Source organism: Pristis pectinata, chromosome 9, assembly GCF_009764475.1.
Source record: "Pristis pectinata isolate sPriPec2 chromosome 9, sPriPec2.1.pri, whole genome shotgun sequence".
NCBI lineage: Eukaryota > Metazoa > Chordata > Chondrichthyes > Rhinopristiformes > Pristidae > Pristis > Pristis pectinata.
In genome coordinates, this window is record NC_067413.1 from 87,089,521 (window position 1) to 87,112,856 (window position 23,336).

General features: G+C 37.5%; 1 protein-coding gene across 12 annotated transcripts in view; it reads right to left on the minus strand.

Moving 5' to 3' along the window:
• Window positions 1-23,336, minus strand: part of LOC127574060 (band 4.1-like protein 3) — a 134,660-nt gene that overhangs the window by 93,961 nt on the left and 17,363 nt on the right. For all 12 annotated transcript variants that reach the window (XM_052022680.1, XM_052022681.1, XM_052022678.1 and 9 more), the window contains exons 2-3: window positions 3,616-3,801; window positions 932-1,141 (exon numbers count right to left, since the gene is read on the minus strand). In XM_052022680.1, the coding sequence (XP_051878640.1) occupies window positions 932-1,141; window positions 3,616-3,786 (381 nt within the window). In that variant the 5' untranslated portion in view covers window positions 3,787-3,801. The remainder of the gene's footprint in view (window positions 1-931; window positions 1,142-3,615; window positions 3,802-23,336) is intronic.

Genomic DNA, 23,336 nt, shown 5'->3' on the forward strand with positions numbered 1-23,336 from the left:
GGAGGAGTGCAGCTAAAACCACACTGGTCAAAACCAGCTAGGACAAAGCATCCCACTAGGCAGGTACCCCAACCACCACCCAATATGCCACCCAATAAATACACTGCAGTTACTTCCCCAATTTCTCCTTTGGCACCACCAAAACCCATGATCTTTACTAATGAAGACAGCAGACCATTGGACACCATCCTAACTTGGAAGTATAATCACCATTCCTTCATTGCTGCTGGGTCTAAATCCTAGAATTTTCTCCAACAGAAGTAATGAATACCCTTGCCAGAAGTCAACTCCACCTTCTTGATGGCAATTCATATTGAGTAATAAATGTCTTTGAGGGGAGTGATGAAAATAATCTGATATCTCTTGAAATGTCATTTTCATTGCCATAGGTGAAACATCAACTAAACTGTTTTCATCAGTACTATGAATACTTGATATCATGGTCATTTACACATCTAACAATCTATTCATTACATGTACTTTACACTTCTCTCAACATAGTTTTAGTTGATTTATAAATACCATGAACAAGATAATTTTAGAAGCACACATTTTGCAGAGATATATTTTGCAATAGACTTGCTATTTCACATAGCCATTCTCAAAGTAGCATCGGTCATCAACTCATCAGAAAACTGCAAATGATTTCTGGCAGCACGTTAGAAGCCCCAAGTAAGTCTTTCTAATAGTACAACTCTGTACATTTACCAGTGTCTCAATTATCCTTTTCACCATGTGTTGAACCTGCTCATTAAAAATAAGAGTTTCAGAAGGAAACTAATGGATATCATACCAGGGAGAGTTCGACACAATGTATCTGTGGTGAACTGTGCAGCAGATACGTCAGGAAGTGTTAACTCTTTCAGGGAAATATATACTCAGAATTATAAACTGTGGGACAGATTGCTAATGAGAAAGTGGATAATCTTACCTCAACTTCGCATGTATGTTCAGAGCCATCCAGAAGGGTCACTTTGCACAGCATGTTCTTTGGCTTTTTTACTACTTTCAGTGGAGATTTGGATAACTTGCTGGAAGAGGATTTTTGGGAGAGTTTGTCGTCCTCAGTCTGGTGGTCTTCCTGCTGACCCACAGTAACTTTACCAGAAGCTCCGTCTGCCTCTTTCTCACATTCACCAATCTAATTATACGATCAAGTAATTAGTCTCTTACAAGCATGATCCATCCAAAGGTCAATGTTTAGTTCAAACTATATAATGCTACCCACATTTTCCTCAGAAACATCACTTAACTGAAAAAAAATTAAAACCAAATTTAAGATTAATGTGACATTTTATGGGCAAGTATTTAATTAGAAGTCTGGGAAATTGATTTAAAAAAACCAAAAAAGGGGTACAGCAAAAGATACAGTTCAGTCAGCCATTGTACCTATGCCAGCTCTTTACTAGAGCAACCTAAAATTAACCCCATCATCCTACCTTTCCCACCATCACCACCTCCTTAGCGCCACAGGCAGTATGTTTATTCAAGATTAAATGATGCAACCTCCCTTTGCTTGCTTAATGATAGTTTTCAAATAAATGACCCTCATTATTTTCTCTCATTAGGAAATCAGTAATCTTTGTTTATATATACTCCTAAAACTCTTCTGTATTTTCAGAATTTCAATTGAATAGCCCTATTCCCTAACATGTGATCATATTATTAACTATTGATAGACTTAAGGTATTTTGTGGTAGAAAGATTTTTAAATTTGTCACATATCTCACTGAAATACCTTCCTTTAATATTAAGCTGCCATCTTGGCAGCAGGTAGGTTTTTAAACACATGTGGGTCTGTTGATGTGCACACTCATCCAAGGAACAGATACTTCTTCCAATCAGTTAAGGAAGCACTCAGGTCAACAGCTGACTGAGAAACAGTAAAGCAACAAGCAGGCAGATTTGAGTGCATGTCTCACAGCTAGGGTTTAAATCAGCATAGGTTCAATGGACCGAATCACCTCCTGCAGTATTGCAAATCTAAATATATTTCTTTTACCTGTTTTACTTCAGCAGATATTCCAGCTATTCCCTGCAACTACAGTTTATCATGCCTTGTATTATCTTGGGGCATCTTCACCATACTTAAGGCTTTAATGTCACTTTTCATAAGAGGTTGCCAACGGCTCAAGCTGCTCTAACAGCAACCTAACAACTGTCTCAGTTTGTTAACTTGAAGGTTCCCATTTATAACCCGAAAGTGTTCTCCAAACCCTACCTCACTTTTGCAGCATAATATTTCAACATCATAACCGAAAACTGAACAAAAATGGAGACCCAATACGGATCAAAAGTAATCCTTATTAACCATAATCCTTCGTACACATTTTTTATTCGTGCTGCTACAATTCCAGTTCATTAGTATGGAGTGCCCCATGAAACACCAAAAACCACATAAAAAAACCCATCAAGCACCACACCAACATCTTGAAAAACATGACCTGCATTGATGCCTCGTTAGAAAATGTTGAACTCTATTTGACTACACATGCAAATGCAACCAGCTCACAACAAGCAAGGTTTCTATTCTAAACCAAGTCACACATGGAGGTCATAAAGTGGATGGAAAACACTCCACAAAATGTTCATTTCCAACAAGTTGAAATTGAAATTGGTGACCCAATCTAAACTCCAGTGGCACAAGAGCATGACATGGCTCCCTCGCACTTTCTCTCCCCAGGCCTTGAAGAAACCATTTCATTCCTCTTGAGCTCAGTATTGCCTGAAGAGTGACAGGCTGTTCTAATAAGTAGGACACTTGCCCAGGTTAAACTAGGCAAGTACAGGCAATTCTGTGTCTTCAGATATTCTCTTGAATTTGGGAAAATTCAGTCCACTGGCATGGCAAGTAGGGGGACGAGGCGGCAGGAGTGGTTGGACAAGCTCTGCTACATTAATTGTAGAACACATTTTCAATACTGTATTAAATCAAGATGCATCAATTAAGTTTACTGTAAGCAGCACATGTGGTTAGAAAACTTGCTTTCTAAAAAAAGTCTATTTCAGAAATTAACTCTACAAAGAAAGAGGGAATTAATTTTCAGCCAAGTTAATCACTAAAAGCTGCCTGCTTTATTTTATTGCTTCGCAGCCAGTATTTTCCAAGTAACCTCCTTAGATAACAAAGTGTGTCATTGGATCCCAAAAGGTAGGGCGAAGTCTGCAAACCCACCTGCAGGATAAAGGAAGGTTTTAAAAAGGTATAAGATTATCTCAATAGGTACCTTAAGTTATGAAATGACCAAAATTTTACAATAAATTCTATTCTCTTCCATCACCTGCAACACATTGCAAATGACACCACTTTCAGCTAGGGACTTTTCCCCCCTATAAACCTTTAATAGGCAGTGGAAGCCTTTTATATGGTCACCAGTTTTACCTCACCATGACACCAATTTGACAATCTGGGAATACACCAGCATGAATTCACATATGCAGATGCTATATGCCTACTTCTTTAACGTGGCATCAGCACAAGACAACTCCAGCATTAAATTCAGGATATTTCCTGCACACAGAGCAATTACAGTAGCCTCACAGCCTTGCAACATTAAGAACTTAAGCCTTAGATAGCTTTCATCTAAAAAGGGATAGTGTAAACCTGTGACTTGCCTGCTCCTTCCTCTCCGAGGTACTGATTCCTGCCGGGGTCCCGTCTACCCCGTCTGCCTGCTGATGCTCTGCGCTTTCCTGTTGCTCAGTTACTGTCTCTTTCTTCTCAGAAGCTTCCTTCTGTTCTTGGTCCTGCTTTGATTCAGAATCTGAACCCGGTTCAGTTGTCATGGTTGTAAATTATTCCTAGAAAACAAATTCATGAAGAAAATTAGTTTTTTTGCTTCATATAAACAAAAAAAAAATAGACTTGCATCTAAGCATGAAGCTTGGCCTAGAGAGGAATAGGAGGAAATCAGCCAGTACTGGGACATGCATTCCTCCAGTGGTATCCCTCTAAAATAATGGCAGGAAAAAATGTCAGGGACATGATCCTTTCATTTGTTGTCTGTTCTCTACTCAAACATAGTTTAGGAGTGGGTGTTAAAGCTGAAAAATCCACTCTGAATACTTCCAGCTGAAGTTCTAGATATGAAATTGGGGTATTTGGGAAAGTGAAAAAAAATTCTTCCATACTGTTTCCCATTAATACACTGATTAAAACTTGAAGCCTGGCCCAGATCTGAAATCAAAAGAAGATGGAAGAGCACGATACCCATTCAGGAAAGCCATTTCATACCATCTCATGTCTTACCACAAAATTTCTACCAAAACCCCTGACCTACATCTTTTATCACTTGTAAACTTAGTAACTCAAGCAATAGGTGTGTTCATCTTCATAGAAATTCAAACTCATTTTCAGATTTTAAACAACATCCTCTCCCACAGTAGGTCTCAATTCCCATCAACTCTGCTTCTCTATCCATTCCTATAACATGCAAATTGAACTTCAAAATTTCAGGTCCAACTTCAAAATCCCTGCAACCTTCACACTGCTAAAACAGACTTTATATACTCTGCCATGCCAGTAACTGCATCCTTTAGTCACAATGTTTCTGCCCTGTGGAGCTCCAATTCCAAAACACCTAAATATTATCATCTCCATCAAAAAAATCTTTTAAACCTTACTTCCATTCTCTCATTCACACAAATGGCATATTTTTCCTTTCTTTAAAACTCATGTTTACATGTGGCACCCTCACCTCCCAATTGGAAGACTCCAGTTCAATTTTGTCCACAGAAAATTTCATTAAAAAGTCAATGCTGACATTCCAATGCATTGCCAAGGGAGTGCTGCATTGTCAGAAGTGTCTCACTCAGATAAGGCATTAAGTTCAGATACATGCAGATGATAAACATTACTTCAAAAGACTATTATGGATGTTATCCCTAGCCTTGTGGCTATTTATCTGGCATTCAACATTACCAAAAATCAGATTAGCAGGTAATTACTACTTTACTCTCATGGAGCTCACTATTCACAATTGGCTGCTGTGATTCCTACACTTGTTTGCAAAGAAATAGGCTCCCAGTTTGGAATGTCTTGAAAGCGATAAAACATGCGATATAATGACATTCTTTTAAGAGAAATCTCCACAAGAAACTCTAGCTCTTTTTGTAAGCATTGTAGGAATAAATAGTTTGAGAATTAAAATGTTGGTTAAACTGTCCTTCAAGGTTTATTTATGATTTGCTGTATAATACTATAAATCCTACAAAAAAAATCAATTCCCACAGCACTATGTTCACTTAGTATAAACATGCAACTATAAATACAGTCTACTCATTATTCAAGAAGTATAGTCAATATGGGGGGGGGGGGGAAGCTTTATTTACATTTTAACATACATATTGTGTCAACATCGACAAGAAATGTCAAACACCAGAGGACCTGCTTTTAAAGGTTGGGTGGGGGGGGGGAGAAAATAGGAGTTTAAAAGGGTGCCATGGGGGCAAGTTTTTCTTAAAATGCAGAGAGTGGCAGCTGCCTGGAATCGATTACCGGGGTAGTAGTGGAAGCAGGCAGTTTGGTGGAGTTTAAGAGGCTTTTCAATAGACACATTAATATGAAGAGAATGGAGGGATATGGATGATACACAGGAGAACATTTAGTGTAAATTCGCATCAAAATCAGCACAACATTGTGGACTGAGTGGCCTGCCCAGTGCTGTACTGTTCGATGATCTATATTCCCATGGGCTAATCAATTATACTTCAAATATATAAACTCAAAAGTGCAAAAGGGACCAGTGATAAATGCAAGTAACCAAAAGAAATAGATTTGAAATATCTTCAAAATTTCAGCTTACTACTTCTAATTTCAGACAATTGTTGGACCACATTCTGCTGTTTTTTTAAAAATAAAACAAATCATATGCTAAACAAAACATTTCAGTGTTTCTATCAGTACTGGTTTATTATTGATAGTCAGTGACAATAAAGCCAAAGGACACCACCAAGATTAAAAATAAGAGCGCAGAATAAAAACATTTTTGATTAGGACAATGAAGATTGCTGCTTTCTCATACGAACACTGAAGAGAAATAAATATGGAGCTGCTACCAAGATTTTAAATAAAAACTCCAAGAAATTATTTCTGGAAATAAATGTAAATTTCAATCTCATCAATAAATTGGTTTCTAGAGGTTATAAATCAGATTTTCTTTTAAAGACAAACTGTGAAACCACTTGTGACTAGAGATTTCAACAAGATTTTTATTGGAACTGAGGAATGTAATACAACCTTCAAATTTTTTTTACAGCATCTGCTAATCAAACAACTTAAGTGAGAGCTCTTGTATCCTTTTGAGTTTTATAATCCACAAAATCAGATATTCCACAGACAAATTCTCAAAAGATTTTATGTTCTTGCCATGAAATATTTGTAACACAATATGTCAGAATTAATCAGATTTTGTTTTGAAGTATGTTAAAATTCAACATAAAAGCTGATCTCCCTCTGACGGCTTTACTATGGAAGAAAATGCATTTATAGATTCTAGTAAGCTAAAGGCAATGGAGGGCATTTTTCCCTCCAAAAACATCTGCCCATTGTGTTTAAAGATATCAATAATGGGACATTTAAAACATTGAAAAGGTGTGGAGAAATGCTGTGCTTTTATTGTTGAGTTGATCAATCTCACTTGCATCACAGGTGTTTGGGCATTTCTCTCAGTCACATCCTTATCCTTAAAATCATGCCAAGTGCATTGCTTATGCTGACCCAAGTCTGCATTGATGCCTCAGCTTAGACAAATGTAGAGACTTGGGCAAAACAATACATAAAATGAGGGTTTGAAGTTATGAATTCTGAAGAAACTACTTAAAAATCGGTAAATTGGTTTATTATTGTCACATGTACAGATAAACACTATAAATTGTTTTTCATGCCATCCATATAGATCATTTCATCACATTGTGCATTGAGATAGTACAAGGGAAAACAACAGAATGCAGACTAAGTGTTACAGTTACAGAGAAAGTGCAATGAAGGCTGACAATAAAGGTGCATAGCCATAAACAAGGTAGATTGTGATGTCAAAAGTCCATCTTATTGTACTGGGGGAGCATTCATTTGTCTTTTAACAGCAGGATAGAAGCTGTCTTTGAGTCTGGTGGTATGTGCTTTCAAGCTTTTGTATCTTCTGTCCGACTGGTGGGGGGGGGGGCGGCGGCGGTGGGTGAGGGAGGAAGAGAGAATGCCCGGGGCCTTTGATTATGCTAGCTGCTTTCCCGAGACTGTAAGGTGCAGAGTCCAGAATCCATGGGGGGCGGGGAGGGGGGTTGTGTGGAGATGTTGTTGAGGCTGGTTTCCGTGATGGGCTGAGCTGTATCCACAACTCTTTGCAGTTTCTTGCAGTCTTGGGCAGAGCAGTTGCCATACCAAGCTTAAAACCAACCCGTTGTCAATTCAGTAATTAACAAAAAAAAAACGGGTAGGGTTAAAAACGGTTCCACACGTTCTCATGGCTCTCTAGTCTAGCAAACTGTACAATTTTAAATGCTAGAATGCAAACTTTAACACTAAAAAAGATTGCCAAAAAAAGGCAAGAGTAAAATGAATGTAGAAGTATGACTCAGTTAGGAACCTTATGAGTTTAGACTAATCAGATTCCATTATCTCAAAAATACATACGACTGCCTGCAACTATTTTTTTTTAAAATTGTTTTTTCGCCAAAGCATTCACCAAGAGGGTACCATGCAGCATCTAGCTGAAGAAATAAGTATGTGGAGCTTACAAAGAAAATAAAAAAAAACCTTTGAGTATAGCTGTACTGGAAGTTCTTGGTTGGATGATAGTTTCAATTATGCACCCCTGGAATCACCTTGCCCCACCCTCCTGCACTCCACAAATGCTCCTAATCCCACACCCAAATAACTCAATTTGCTGTGCCAATCCAACCTGAGGCACCATATTGGGGTGCATCCGTCATTGGCACCAGTTAAATGAAGCTCAGCCATTAAGATTGGACCAGCTCTCCTGCTGCAATCTCCCATGTGGTTAGTTATAGACTCTGCCAAAAAACTGCCTAACAGATTAACTCTAATCACACATTTTAAGCAGCATCCTGTATCCAACATTCTGACAATTATTCCTCCATGCACTCATGTCTCAAAAGCTGCAGCTTTAAATTTCCAGAAGCTAGTACTGCACATTGTACACAAACCCATTACAAGTACCAACACATCTGCCCCAGTGGATTTTCTAGCCCCTTTGAAGTGGGTGTACCAGGTGATGCAGAGAACAGTAGTTTAGAGCAGATGGGTGCATAACCCTTTTGAATGGCAAGTCTGTTTCCTTCCTCAGTTTCACTGTTCAGGGAATTGGGTAAACTCAGCATTTAAAGAAAATTCTCTGATAACATCAATGTTCTGAAACCGTTAGAACGTGCAAACTTTCTGCTACATCATGTGTGCCTGTGCAACGATAATTCAACAGAAATGTAGTGAGTCATGAAGCATGACCTAAACCATGACCATCTGCAACAGAACACCCAGTGGCAGCTGCCCCAAATCAAATTGGATGCGCTCTCATGAATGCTCAGAATCCAAGATAGCATTTTCAGTTCCATTCTCCCAAGAGAATTCCTGCTCCCATTTCAACAAGCTAGATGATTGGAACAAGAGTACTTAATGCAGGTTTCAATGCCCTAATTACTGTCCAGACATCTGCTCCATGGAGATAACGAGATATGGCCTTTTTTTTTTGCAGAGGCATGCCTGGAGTCAGCACAGATGTGGATGCTACCTCAGAGTGAAGCCACTGCCCATCCCCCACCATCGAATGGCAGAAGACCAGAGCCTGAACGCAAGGCGAGACAGGCACTGAAGCATCAAACATAGTGAGAGTAGCCATGGGGCTAACTTATGATGCAACATAAGGGCAGGCAATCCAAAGCCCCAGAGACTCACTTGCAAAAGCCAGCTTCATTTGCTTTAAAACTGCATCTTACTGCAGAAGACAAGAAGAAAAAAAAATCACACTATTAAATTGGTTTAATTTATTGCTTCTTTTGCAGATTCTCAGCTAGTGCAGATTAAAACTGACAATTTTTGCATTAAAGCATGAAATACAGTAGTAATTTAGATGCTCCTGACACAACCCAGGAACTTGCAGACAGAATAGGTCACTGCTGCCGAGTCAGTACTCCAAAAAAAAGGTGGAATTAACAATGAGTTGTTTTTCCAAGTGTGCCCTTCTATAAAAGGGCTTCCTCTTCTGTGGAACCCTTCCAAGCATTTACTTTTTAAATTTGGTTTTGGTGTGATATTAGAAGTGGGTTCAATTGGTGCAGGCACTTAGAAAGGTCTTCTGATCTAAAAACTGGACAGAAATTCTCCAAAATCCATACAGAAATACTTGCATTTAAAAAGCAAGAGTCCAACATTGGTTGACTTCAGTTTGCATTTTACTTTCAACACTCAGATTCAAAAGCAAGAGATCGTCAAGTGCAAAATTCTAGTGAAAACTGGAAAAGGTTCCAACAAAATTCGTGGACGTTCTTATATAAATCAAAACTCACATCATACTTTCACAATCAATTAGCAAGTGTATCTTTTGAAAACCACTATTTCGAAAAATGGTGGCATTTCAGCAGCTGCAGTGGTGATATGCTAAAACTTGCAGCCTGATGACCAATTATTTGTTTACATTTACAGCAACCAAAACTTCAAAGTTTTTGACCAGGTCTTCAAAATGCACATAGATCATAAAATGTTGCTTTCAGGAAACATCTTATATTGAAAAGCTTTCCTATTAAAAGGAGAAAGTAGACAATAGGAACCACCGTTTGAAGTGTCATCTCTAGCTTATTTTCATTTTAATATTCTTTCCATTAACCTATTCTTGAAGGAGCAAAAATAAATGATTTGCTCACACACCATCCATTTCTCTTTCCTTTGCAAAGCTCTTTAGATTAACTATTGATGGCCCTCAATTTTGTCTGCAGAAAGGCTCCGTTAAACCTGCAAATCTACAACTCATTAAATATTTACACATTCGATTGTTATGGTGTATTATTCATGTGCATCATGGCTCCATGGTCAATTAATTTCACTTCCATTCTGAGGAGTAGATTTTTTTCAGAATAAAGTTGTAACCTGTCATTTTATTTTTAAAGTGTACAAGGGACAATAGAAGACCAAAAATAAACAGGAAAAAAAGGGTCTGGTCCCTTAAACATTACAGCTCCCACATGTAACCTAAAAGGTACCTTAAAAACTCGTAATAAATCAACAGTTGTATTAAATCAGCAGCACAATGTCCACACCATACAAAAAATCCTTCCATCATCAACTGTAGTATTTATGATACTTTGCGCCACATTTGTGAACTACCAGTACTTGCTCAGAGAAAAATGCAGAAACACGCAGACTTCTCAGCAACAGAAAGTCAAAAAGGAGCAGGGTTAGGAATGATTTACTGAAACAAAAATCAGCAATTATGGTTGAACTAGCTGTTACGGACTCAGTGAAAGTCCCTTTAAGATAGAGAGTGTGTGTGTATGTGTGTGTGGGGCGTGCTTACGTCAATAGAAGATAAAGGACGTAATGACGTTGTTGAAGAAGTAAGAAGAAGAAGAAGAAGAGAGAGAGAGAAGGGAGAGAGACACCAGCCTGCTTGTTTTCTCTATCGATGGATGAGAAACAATAACTGTGTTTGCCACTGAAATCCATGTATGGAAATTGGAAGTAATCCGGTGGAGTTCACTTTGTTGCTGACCTGTAGAAGGAAACAGGTATTTGTGTGTGGACGACCACGGTTCGGATGCTTTTCGGGGTGAGGAAGTCACTACCGAGTAAACACTGAAGTGTCGTTTGGGTTTCATCGTGGAACATTTGGATTTCGTATGTACTCTCTCTATGTTTTTCTACATCTACATCTTATCTTCAGACAATGGTGATTGTTGAAGAAGCCCTTGCTCATGTTTCACCTTATGGCTTGCGGAACTGAACTTTAAGAACCATTCCGGAACTGGGAGTTTTGGACTTTGTCACACACACACACACACACACGAAGAGTTTAGGTTTGGGGTTAACGTTCGAGGTTTAACATTCTTGAATTCTAACATACTAACATTTTTACTTTTATTTTACGTATTATCATAAGTAGTGATTAATAAAATAGTTTTTAACACTAAATCATGCTCAGTGTGTTTCTTTTGTTGCTGGTTTGTGACCAGCAACAAAAAATCTGCATTTTCCACACTAAAGGAATCTTCCTCAGAGACCTTAATTTTTTTTTCTTTTTTGAAAACAAGGAATAAAACATTAGTTATGCAATTCTAAGGCAAAAAAACAAAAAGCAGAGCAAGGCACTGCAGGAGGGACTGTTCTCTCCAACTATTTGGGTTTCTCATCAATTTGACATCCGATTAGTTCGAGAGAAGGTACTAGTTTTACGAAATGCTGCAACCACCTTTTGTTAAAGAAGGCCTTTTAACGATGACAGTGAATGCATCCACAAAAATGGATTTCCTGATTTTTTGTTTAAACCCACGTTATCACCGGTAAAGGCAACAGGAAAAGAGGGTAGCTACAAGGCCACTTAAATCTGTTCTACCTTTCAGTGTCATGACTGATCCTTCGATTCATTCCACATTGTTGCCTTGTTCCTTTTTCCATCAATTCTCTTAGTTTTCCAAAGTCTATTCATTTTCTCCTTAAATATATGCAAGGTCTGAGCATCCACAGTCCTCTGGTGTTAAGAAACCCAAAATTATTTACAGTAATCTACTTAAATTTCCCCTCATTTCAGTCCCAACTGCCTGACCCCTTATCCCTCCTGATTTGAGACTTCTCAATCCGAGGACACACCCATTTTAAGACTAGATTGAATACTTTGCTGAAGAATTTCATATGCCTCAATAAGACCAAGACAGAATTAACTGGTCATCTTCAAATAGTTATGTTGATTCTATAAAACAGCATTGTACATCAGCAGGCAGCAGCTACTAAAAAGCAACACAAGTCAGGATGCTCTATGCAGATTTCTGTAGCTTCTTTACCAGATACAAAGTATATTGTACTGAACCTTTATAAAGCAGTCTTCCCAAATGCAGGCAATCTCACTGCAATGCGCAGGGTAATTTCTCTCCAGAAATAAAAATCCAGTATTTCACTCCTTTATGCAGTTCCAGCATATATAAACCATTGCAATTCCAGCAATACTTAATTGCTGATTTATTTTAACAGTGTGGTTAATAATTAAGTCATAGTACAAAAAAAGCCTTTCAAATAAAATAACTGGCTTTTACAACGCCAATGATGGAAAGGGGCCAATTACTTTTAGGGCAGCACTTTAAAAACATTTTAATTACGTATCAAGTATATTGTACAACCTCAGTTCATTCACACCTCAACAATGTCATCACCAAGAATAGTGACTATTGCAGAGGGTATAATTTATCAATGCCAGCAACACTCAAGCATCCATCAAAAAAACTTCATTGTTAAGTAATGGATCATTCAGATCCATGAGCACTGTCAAAACCGTTAGTTTCAGCCTTATCCCTTGGGGCAAGCACCTAACCTCTGATGAGCTTCTCTCATGTGAGATGGCTACAGATTAGGAACTTGCTGCAAAACACTGGGTAAAATAGTGGATCACTATATGCATTTTGCACCTTCCTATTGGGTAGGACAAGGAATCAGGAAACTTGCTCCTTTAACCAATGCTATCTGATCAGCTATCAATGTGTGGTGCAAATAAAAAGTTCGCCAGTAGCTCAAAGTCAACATGCTAAATTTAACAACAGTAATGAAATGAACAAATTTGATCTTCTTCAAACAGCATGTAATTAAGCATTCTTGCATAGTCATCTTAAGACAAAATAGATGTATAATTTTTCTTCACTTTGGCATGGAAACTGATGGAGGACTCCTACACAGACAAATAGTTATCATAGAGTCAGTTTTACAGAAGGAAACAGGATAATGAAAATCCTCAGAATCCATCTAAAAAAAACCTACACAGACAAATAGTTATCATAGAGTCAGTTTTACAGAAGGAAACAGGATAATGAAAATCCTCAGAATCCATCTAAAAAAAACAGCAAGACGCATGGATGACTTCAAAAAGGAAACACAAGGCCTGACAGAATCTATAAGGTTTGATGAATTCAAGTGCAAGGATTGTTTCAAACCATCAAACTGGCACATCTGGGTTCAAAGAAGCATGACTGAATTAAGGAAGATTCTTAGAATGTTCATTCGCTTTTTGCTAACAAGAACTAGAGCTAGAAGTGCTCATGGTGACACAAGTATACTCTTGTCTTAAATAAGACAAAACACACACACTCAGGTCAGGCAGAGTCTGATGGGAAAGAAAGAGTATTTCAGGTCGAAGATCCTTTGTCAGATCTACTATGGCAACTCCACATAATTATGTATTAAAGGGACGGCATTAATTATCTAATTTCACAAAGGCAACCTCTATTTTTTCTCCCAGACCATCACATTATACCAAGTCCTTAAACTGAAATAGAAAAACATGAGCTGCACTCTCTCTGGCATTGAAAAACCAATAAAAAAAAGAAAAATAATCAGAATTAATTACATGTATAATAGTTAAATTAGAAAGAGATATTGTTTATAAAAACTACGAATTGATGCAAGTTTGTGAATTCACTTTATGAAATATTGAATCTGCCATTAACAAAGGGAATGTGTAAATCCATGCAGCTTCAAGGTTACATACTAGTTTCCCTCAAAAATCATTTCATAACCCAATTCAATTCTAACAATGGAACTAATTCTACAAATACTTTGGAAAAATTTGCCATTTCTTAAATGATAAAGGTCAGAGGCATGAAATGAAAATCGACACTAGTCTACTGTAGTTAATCTTTTCTAATACACTGGGATGCCATTTACAGTATATACTAAACAGAAAACATATGCAAATTTAACAAGTCATAACATGACACAATGAACATTTACAAACTTTTTGTAATGCAGTCAGCATACAAGAATCTATAATTATTTAATGAAATCTAAATTGGAAATCTTTAAAAATTCATCCAGAGTAGCCAAACCAGAAGCCCAGTACTTTAGACAAAATTCTCAGAAAATATAAAATATATTTCTTTGACACCGATTTTTTATTTCCTCCTCAGATTCTATGTACCTTTCCTGACTGACAAAGCAGGTAAAATTGTCTCCGCATTTTCTTTTCATTTGAATCAAAGCAGAATAACTAGCATTCTCATTTCAGTGCAAGCTAATGGAGACCACTCTACATCTCTTTCAGTGGCAAGGTTGATTAAGTTTACCTTGCTAATAAGCTTCCTGTGGGAACACCATCCACTTTACCTGGTAAAGAATTGTGTATATGCCTGGACTTGAACCAAAGGAACACTTGCACTTAAAAGCCAATATATGTTTCAATGATGCACATTTCTGCAATGAGCTTATTCTTCTGAAAATGCACTTCCTTTGGCCACTCTAAGTAATAGACCCGACATATCATACCTTGCACCAGTGAGATTTAGCTTAAGTGTCATCATTAAGTACAATCCAGTTGTGAAAGAACAAAAGCAGTTTGCATCTTTCACAGCTGAAGTGCAAGTAACTCAAAGTTTCACACAACCACTACCCCACTCCACTGAAACTCCATTGGTGTTCATGTGCACATTTCAATAAGACATAATTAAACAAAGCACTTTCTAATAGCAACACAATGTTCCCCATCAAAAGTTGTGGGTCAAATCCCATTCCAGAGACATTGTCTAGGCTGGAATTTCAGTGCTGCACTTTTGATGGGTGCTATATTTCAGATGAAACATTAATCCAAGGCTGTAAGCTGCCTTTTCGGGTGGATGGACAATGTCCCATAATAATATTCCAACAAATTTTTCTTAGTGGCTTGCCTAGTATCCCACATCCAACAACTTAGAAATGGAAAGCAAAAAACTGCTTTACCAAAAGAAATATTTTATTTGCCATTAGAGTCATCCCACAAATGTTCACCAGTCAGATTCCTGATGGTGATATTGTCATACGAGGAAAGGTTGGATTGACTGTGCCTATATTCACTAGAGTTAAGAAGAATGAGTGGAAATCTCTGGCTGGGAGGGGGTCCATAAGTGGGGTCAGTCACAGGTGACACAGGGAGGAGATTTAGGACTAAGATGAGGAGAACTTGTGGAATTTTCTATCATAGAAGGCTGTGCAGGCCAAGTCATTGAATATATTTGAGGAGGTGGATAGGTAAATTTCCAAAGGGCATCAAGGGTATGGGGAGAGAGAGTGAGCATTATTGAGATGGAAGATCAGTCTTGGTGGCGTTGAATGACTGATCAGGCTTGAAGGACCTAATGGTATATTCATGCTCCTATGTTTCTGCAGATGCTAGAAGAAATCTTAAATTAAAACAAATTTAAAATGGAAGACACCAGTGCAACTAATTAACCCAAATTAACTTGGCTCTTATTATTTCAATGTAATCATACGGCATTATAGTTGCTAAAGTATCCTAACCCGAAAGTGTCTTCCTCTTTGAAGGATTAATGCTACGATTTTTTCAATCCTACATTTTGCTTATACAATTATAGACAAAAAAAGCACCCAAGGTTAAATTTGCTAACAGAAACAAATTTTTTATTTTCATGATGTCACAAGTGCAGATGACAAGTTCATATATAAAAAACAATCCTACAATGTTACGAGTCAGCTCAGCCTAATTTCCAAAAATGTCATGCAGTCTTAATTAATAGTGCAGTGAACTTCAATCTCATTGCTTTGGCAGACATTCTCAAGGTTAGTTTTAAACAATACGTCACTTTTGCCTAATGTGCAGAAAGCTAATGAGGGCTTTTTCCAAATCTGAATTATCAAATAGCTTAAACGATTAACATAAAACTTAATTCAAATGTTATAATCCTTGAAAGCATTATATAACAGATTTTAAATGAGCACCCAACTAGTTTGCAACCAAATCAAGCACTTCACTCAAGAATTTATCAAAGTCTGAACCCTCACATTTAACCTATACCCAAAACAGCACAAACACACTATTTTGCTCTTTCACCCAACATCTTAAATATCCCAAACAGTTGCAACATTCCCAAAATCTACAATATGAAAATAACTGACACTCCAAATTTTAAACAGCATAAAATTTTCCTTTGCATTTCCGATTGTATACTACTCTCCAACATCTTTTATACAGATTATGCCACCAAGAGACAGGCTTGAGTCAATCTCAATCACCTACAAGAATCATGATGAAACAGTAACAGTAACAGGAATGCTGATGCTCAAATTGTTTAGTTCTCAGAAGACAAAGAACTAAGCTGTAGGTGGCTCACTATTCTCCATGCTCTACATGATTTAACATACAAGGCATTTTGAGATACTAACCAGGTCAGTTTTATGCAAGCTTAGCTGAATTACTGCAAGACCCCAAAAACAGTAAACTCTCCACTGAATTACAAAATTCATTGCAACAGCAATGGAAAGGTCAAATGGTATCAGAAATTAAAATAACAATTTCCTCCACCTATTTATTAAGGTGTGAAGTTATTGTATAACTGCAGCAAGGTGCCATTAGCAGACAACTAAAATATTTGCAAAGAATATTCAAAGTATGGAGTCTGTACCTTTTTACACAGACATCTGTTGAAACTGCAAATATCCTTTATTAAATAAAATACTGGATTTGGCAACATTATCTAGAAATCAACAGTTTTGAAGTAATCACAGTTTGTAATTGGTCTACTACTAAATATATGGACATGCTCTATTGATAAATTTTGATTTCAAGCTAGAGTATGGATCTCTGGGGGGAAAAATGCTTCCCTTATTCACTCCTGTAGGAGTTAACTTGGTCTAAAACTTTAAACTGCACCTTCAGTTATACCTCAACAAAAACACTTAAGACCTAGAATTATACTATGGAATTTTGCCCATTATTTCTCTCAACTATTTCAATTGTAGTATGAAGTTGCTTAAACAAATGGCTTAAATGACTTACCCAAATTAGAGGAAAAGGAATTTGAGATTCATAAATTACTACTGCAGAGCAAAAGTTCAGGAACATAGTGAAAAGACAATTTAACAAGAGTAATCTTAAGACTCCAAAGAATTACTAAATGAAAAATGTAAATCACGGACTTTTAAGATCAGAGGTATTTTAACATTTTTTGCTGGAGACAATTCCCTGCAATTATCAAAATTACAGACAAAAACATAGTTATGCTAAGCACAACAGAACTTAAAAGAAGAAAATCTAACCCACTCTCTCATTATCTTAGCACAAAACACATCTGAATCAATGCACAATAGCAACTTAAGTAGCACATAGAACCAGCATTTTTAAAAACAGGATACAAATCAGAAAAAAGGAAAACACTCAAGTCAGACAGCCACATTACCAACTCAGTAGTTCCAGCAATTACTGGATTTCATATTTCTAGCATCCACATCCATATTACCTTACTAAATTATGACCAGAAACTAAAGATTTTGCAAGTACTTTGGTTAAGTAAAAGCATAAATAACAAAACCACATTATCCAAATATCTTTTTCAAAAAAAGACAGTAAAACATGATTCGTTGTTGAGTTCAACACGCATTTCTTTGAACATCTGTGTTTAAATGTGTGTGGGCTACTTACCGAGTATCCAACTTGAACCATTGTCATATGTTTTTGCTATAGTCAGTAACCTCTCAAAACCAGCTTACAATGCTCTCTTTGCTATTCACTGTTTAAACAAGATATTCTATTAACATTTTTCTCCCTGTTCTCCTTTCTCTTAAATGTCATGGCTAATATTGGAAGATGGTTCATTAACTGCCATCAGCCTCTGATACTTTCATTTGTGCGCCTAGACAGTGTCATCAATCAAATCAACTAAGGAGCCTTATTTACAAAAGCAACCCCACTTTCATTAACATCTACCACATTGGGATTAGAAACAGCCGACACAGGATAATTATCTTTTTCCTTCTCACACCCAAGGACAGCAAAATTAGCTGCATCAGCCAGCACATTTTCCTTGATCATAGTCAGATCTTTTCTTGGCCAATTCAGCGCCGGGCATAGGTTAAACAGAATTTATTAAAGCAACACAGCCTCTGAAATGGTAGCCATTACAAGGCTGGTTTGCTTGTGTTGTAAACATGATCACTTAAAATTTACAAGGTGCATTGGCCACACCTTCGTAAAATTCACAAAGCAATCTGATGAAAAAAAAGTTTACCCCAAGTTTAACCTTTGTTTCTTCCCTTACAAAGACTACCTGGTCCTCTGTTTTAAATTCAGGTTTCCAACATCTGCAGTATTTTTGTTATTCCATTACAATGCAAAAACATATCCAGTTCTTTTCAACTGGCCAAATGACAAAGGAGTAATTTGCACCACTGCACGGGTCACTCAGGCAGAATACGCTTCGCTAAAAAATGACTACTACTGCACTTGCCACCAGAATGTGCAAGGTTCAGAATCCCCAAACAGAAAATATGTAGATTAACCAAGGAAAACTACTGAAGAAACACTATAACACCAGTCCCAATCAGTGGCCACCTGTTCTACAATTCATCTAACAATATCAAATAAGAAAACTCCAGATTAACAGCTTTTTCAGTGCTGGATATTAGAATACCAATTGCAATACACTAACATTTCAAGCAAATGTCTTAGTTATTCTACAAAAAAAATCCCTTTTCTAAATGGTGACACACAAAAGAATAGAAACAAGTGCAGTTTTTGGTAAATAAAACGGTCTCAGTTGGAAGAAAGCATTCTACAAAGACTGAGTTATATTTAATCTATAAGTGACCATTTAGAATAAACTATTTTTATACAAGATGTCTTCTCTGCATTGAATTTTGCCAATGAGAATTCCACTTTAAAGTTAGCATTAGAAAATGTGACAAAAGCAACATAGCATCTCAAAATTGCCATGACATATGCAATACCCTTCACATCGGAAAGGCAGCCAGCCAAGCAATCACAGTCAATTAATGGACTCTTATGTCTGCACAGTTTCATATTACAGTTTTGTTCCAGAACCCAACAGACAACTGTTCAATAAACGATAACATAAAATATCAGCTTTTCCTCCCATAAATTTAGTGTCAAGTCACAAAGACATCAAATAATACATGAACAAAGTCACAAAAGGCTCAAGTAGAGCAGACCAAATGGTCACTATACAAATTAATTAATAAATCAATGCAACATATCACATACCACAGAATAAAATAGTGCAGCTTTATGGCTTTTGTTTCAGCAGCGAAGTTCAAAACAAAACCAAATGTTGTTTGAAAAGGTTCAGCATATGCAAGCAGTAACAAAAGTAATGAAATGAGAAAACATTCCACATGTTCACCATCACAATCTCTCTGAACAATCTAAATATTGGAAGACATCTGCATATTTTGCCAGTGAAAATGAAATCTAACTGTGGAATAATTTTTTTAATACATGTTGAAAACCAAATACTTTCATTTCAGTTTACATCATTCTTATTTCCTTAGAGGAGGTTAAAAAAAATTAAGATTCATGGATATTGCAGTTTAGAAAATGGGAAATGTTAGGCAAAAATAAAGCTTCATCTAGTTCACCTTCAGTGTGAAATAACAATAGTAGAGTTCAACTAAATGTAGCAATCAACTTGTACTGACTGATCTGCCAAAGACCCAGGTAACTCTCCATCAAGAAAAACATTTCAATGATGGAGAGTTATGGGAACCATCTGTCCAAAGATGCATGTTCATTCAAAGCTTGCCATATCTTTCCATCTGCTTCATACATTTCACAAATATTACTTTGAGTAATGTCCAATTTATATTTTAGTGAATATTAGCTTCTTCCAACATCTCTCATGGGAGCCCCTTGCACACACTGACCAGAGATATTTTCATGAGTAAGTGCAGATTATTTTTGAATTTATATCCACTTCAAATGTAACCAAGTGCTCTGCGGGTCTACTGCTGTAGATGAAATAAAACTCATTGTGGAACTTCAGCTTCAGGAACTAAATGTCAGCAACGACATCTTTAAACCACCCCCCCCCCCAACTTTATCAATAATATCATGGCAAATTTTAGTCAACATTTAATTAACTATAGGATAAGAACAGAATAAAGTGAAACAAAACCATTAATTATTTGCCAAATAGAACATTCTCCATCAACCACACAATTTGATTAAATAAGTTGAAACAAACTTGCTGAAAAATTAAGGAACTTTGCGTGACATGGTTCTCAAGCAATCAGATTACTGGCCATTCATATTCAGCTGGTTGACAAAAGAACTCAAACTACATCAAATGGATAGTAGACGTTCCATATCCATAAATGTTGATGGAGTGTTTACTACTTAAATTTCTAGCATGTGCTTGGAGCCATTCACATTCCAACAGCAGCAACTGGTAAATATTAATATGGGCAAGTCCTTTCTCAGGCTACTGAAGACAATGTCCAGTTGGACACCCCAAGTTCTATTCGTGAAACTGAACATTCATGTACAGCTGATCAAGAGGACCTATACTCAAATATTCAAATTGGTGTTAAGTATCAACAGAACCATCCCAGTGGATTGTTATATTCCCACTTGCATAACATATTCTCACCTGAAGTAATGACAGTTTTATTCCCCTCCAGAAACTAACTGACCCATTATTTCTTTTTCAGTATTTTCACTTCATAGCCTGCATTAATACATTAGAATTTATTCAGCTTATGCTTTAAAGGACTGCCACACAAGGCTCTCCAAAATAGGTAGATAGATACATTCTATTGACTGGGCACAATTTACAGTTTACATTAACTGTAACCTCTTGATATTTCTAGTGTAAACATGGCTCCCATTGGGACCATCTGTTCAGCTTCCATAGGTGTTCCTTAATATTTGTTTAGATACAGTCTATCCAGCTGCACATTGACAGTTGTGAACTAATCCATGAATATCACATGAAATTTTAGGCAGCTTACCACAAATAGGAAATAGATACAATGTGAAATGCACAGAGCAGAGAAACATAACACAATAGGAAACTACATTAAGACAGACAAAAAACTATGGGTATAATCAGAGGTGAAATAGAAAATTAAAATTATGGGCAGAATCTGCAAGAATTAGGAAGAATGAACTGAAACCTTCACATTTATACCTTCATGTTCAATGGGTTTATTACTTTAAAGTTCTTCTCCCTGACCCAATAGCTAAAATGAAGTCCACTTTGCTCTGGCCTTTTGCTTTCTTTCATCAGCAATGATATTGCCAGTGTAAAGGTATCTATTATAGCTTTGGAAGAAGTACTCTTCAATTTTCTATTCATGTGATGAATTTTAACATGTGCCATTTGTGGATCAAAATTAGAAACTTGTTTGGATGAGTAGCAACAGTTGAAGGATGATATATCACAATTTCAGCTTTTTCCACACTTAGTAAAAAAAAATCCATCCAAGTCATAAGTGATTCTCTTGAAAAAGTTGTGCCATTACAACACTGAGTGCACCTTGCACAATGATCAGATTCATTTCCCTAACCAAGAGGGTATATCACTCCCAAATCCACTTTCAGCTTCACCTCGGAGGTACTCTCCTCCCAGATCCTGGTGCAAACCCTGGGCCATCTGAACATATTCACAGCAGCTCAGGTAATTGGAACTGGTGACGGGAACAAAGCACAAGTCAGAGTTGCCAAAAAAAAGTTTTTTTTTGTTGTGAGCCACTCTGGTCTTTGTGGAAAATTCAAACTGCTTCAACATTGGTTTGCTCACTACTCATGCTGCTTGAGCTGCTGAGTGCATCCAGCATTTCCCAATTTAGTTTCAAACTGGTTTGAATTCTTGTTGATCTGCAGACTGACATCAGATTGAAGTAGAAGACAGCAATGTCATCCTTGTACAGAGAGGCTTTGACCCGAGAGCAGAACTGCTGAGGATTGTTACTGCTCTTACAACCAAATTCTTCATAATGGATTCAACAAAACTTCAGAACAACACAAGACAGAGGCAGAAGTCAGATTTGCAGAACTCCAGATTTGGTTGGCAGTGTTGTGTTTCCCACTCATTAATTCCAAATGTCCACTCATGTCTGGGTAGAAGAGCTGTATCCAAATGCTCTACTCTCTATACACACGATTGTGTGGCTAAGCACAGCTCCAATGCAATCTTCAAATTCACCAACAACACTACTGTTGTTGGACAAAACACAGGTGGCGATGAGTCAGCTTACTGGAGTGAGATAGGACACCTGGTTGAGTGATGCCGCAACAACAACCTCTTGCTCAACATCAGCAAAACTGAAGAGCTGATTGTTGACTTCAGGAAGGAGGAGGGTGAACATGGCCAGTCTACATTAGGGGTAAGCAGCAGTGGAGAGAGTCAGCAGTTTTAAATTCCTGGGCATTAATGTATCCGATGACCTGGACCCAGTGCATTGATGCAATCAGAAGAAAAGTGCGCCACAGACTTTACTTTCTGAGGAGGTTAAGCTCGTCACTTAACACTCTAACAAACATCTACAGATTTACTGTTGAAAGTATCCTGTCTGGTTGCATTATGTCCTGGTACAGCAATTCCAATGCGCAAGAATGCAAGAAGCTGGAGTAGTGGACTCTGCCCAATACATCGGCAACAATTTCTAACTGATAGATCTTCCTATCAGGGACAGTACAGATCCGATTTAGGTGACCACTTTAAGGAAGTCTTCGTCGATCTCGTCCTACAGAGCAAAGTACAATTCTGCTGACAAGCCATTGCTTCTGGGAGATCTATTTGCCTCCAAGGAACGGATAGAGCTTGTTGGCTTCAGAGTTAATAGGTAGTCCAGACGCCATGTGGGAGATTGCAGCCTTCAAATCACACAACCCAGCATGGAAGGATTTACGGACCTTTAATATGTCAGACTGTGAGGACTTTATTGATCCATCCTCTTTCTTCACAACTGACCCAATCACAGAGCTCCTTCTGTGAACCTCCAGGACAAGCATGTCTCATCACACTGCACGGAGCAGACTCAGATCAGAAGTTGACCTTTGAGGGCTCCAGGCAAGCAACGGTCACTGCCTCTTCACCTCTTGTAGATTTCCTTGACGTCAACTCCATCAGCCACAACTGGAGAAGATTCTGCAACTGACATATTTCCCTATGATCCTCTATTGCTTTCAAAAACCTTTTTGGAGGATGAAGAATTTGTTGATGTTCACCGTAATTGCTTCTCATGAGTGTCAGGGAATTGATGATTTTCTCCAACCTATGAAACCCTTGTTCCATGATCTTTCTGCTGTCACCAGTTTCACGTTCACCTTCCATGTGATTTTGCCTGGCCTTCTGGTCTCCTGACAGGCAGGAAAACCACCAAGATGCAGTGGTCAGAGAACCTGTAC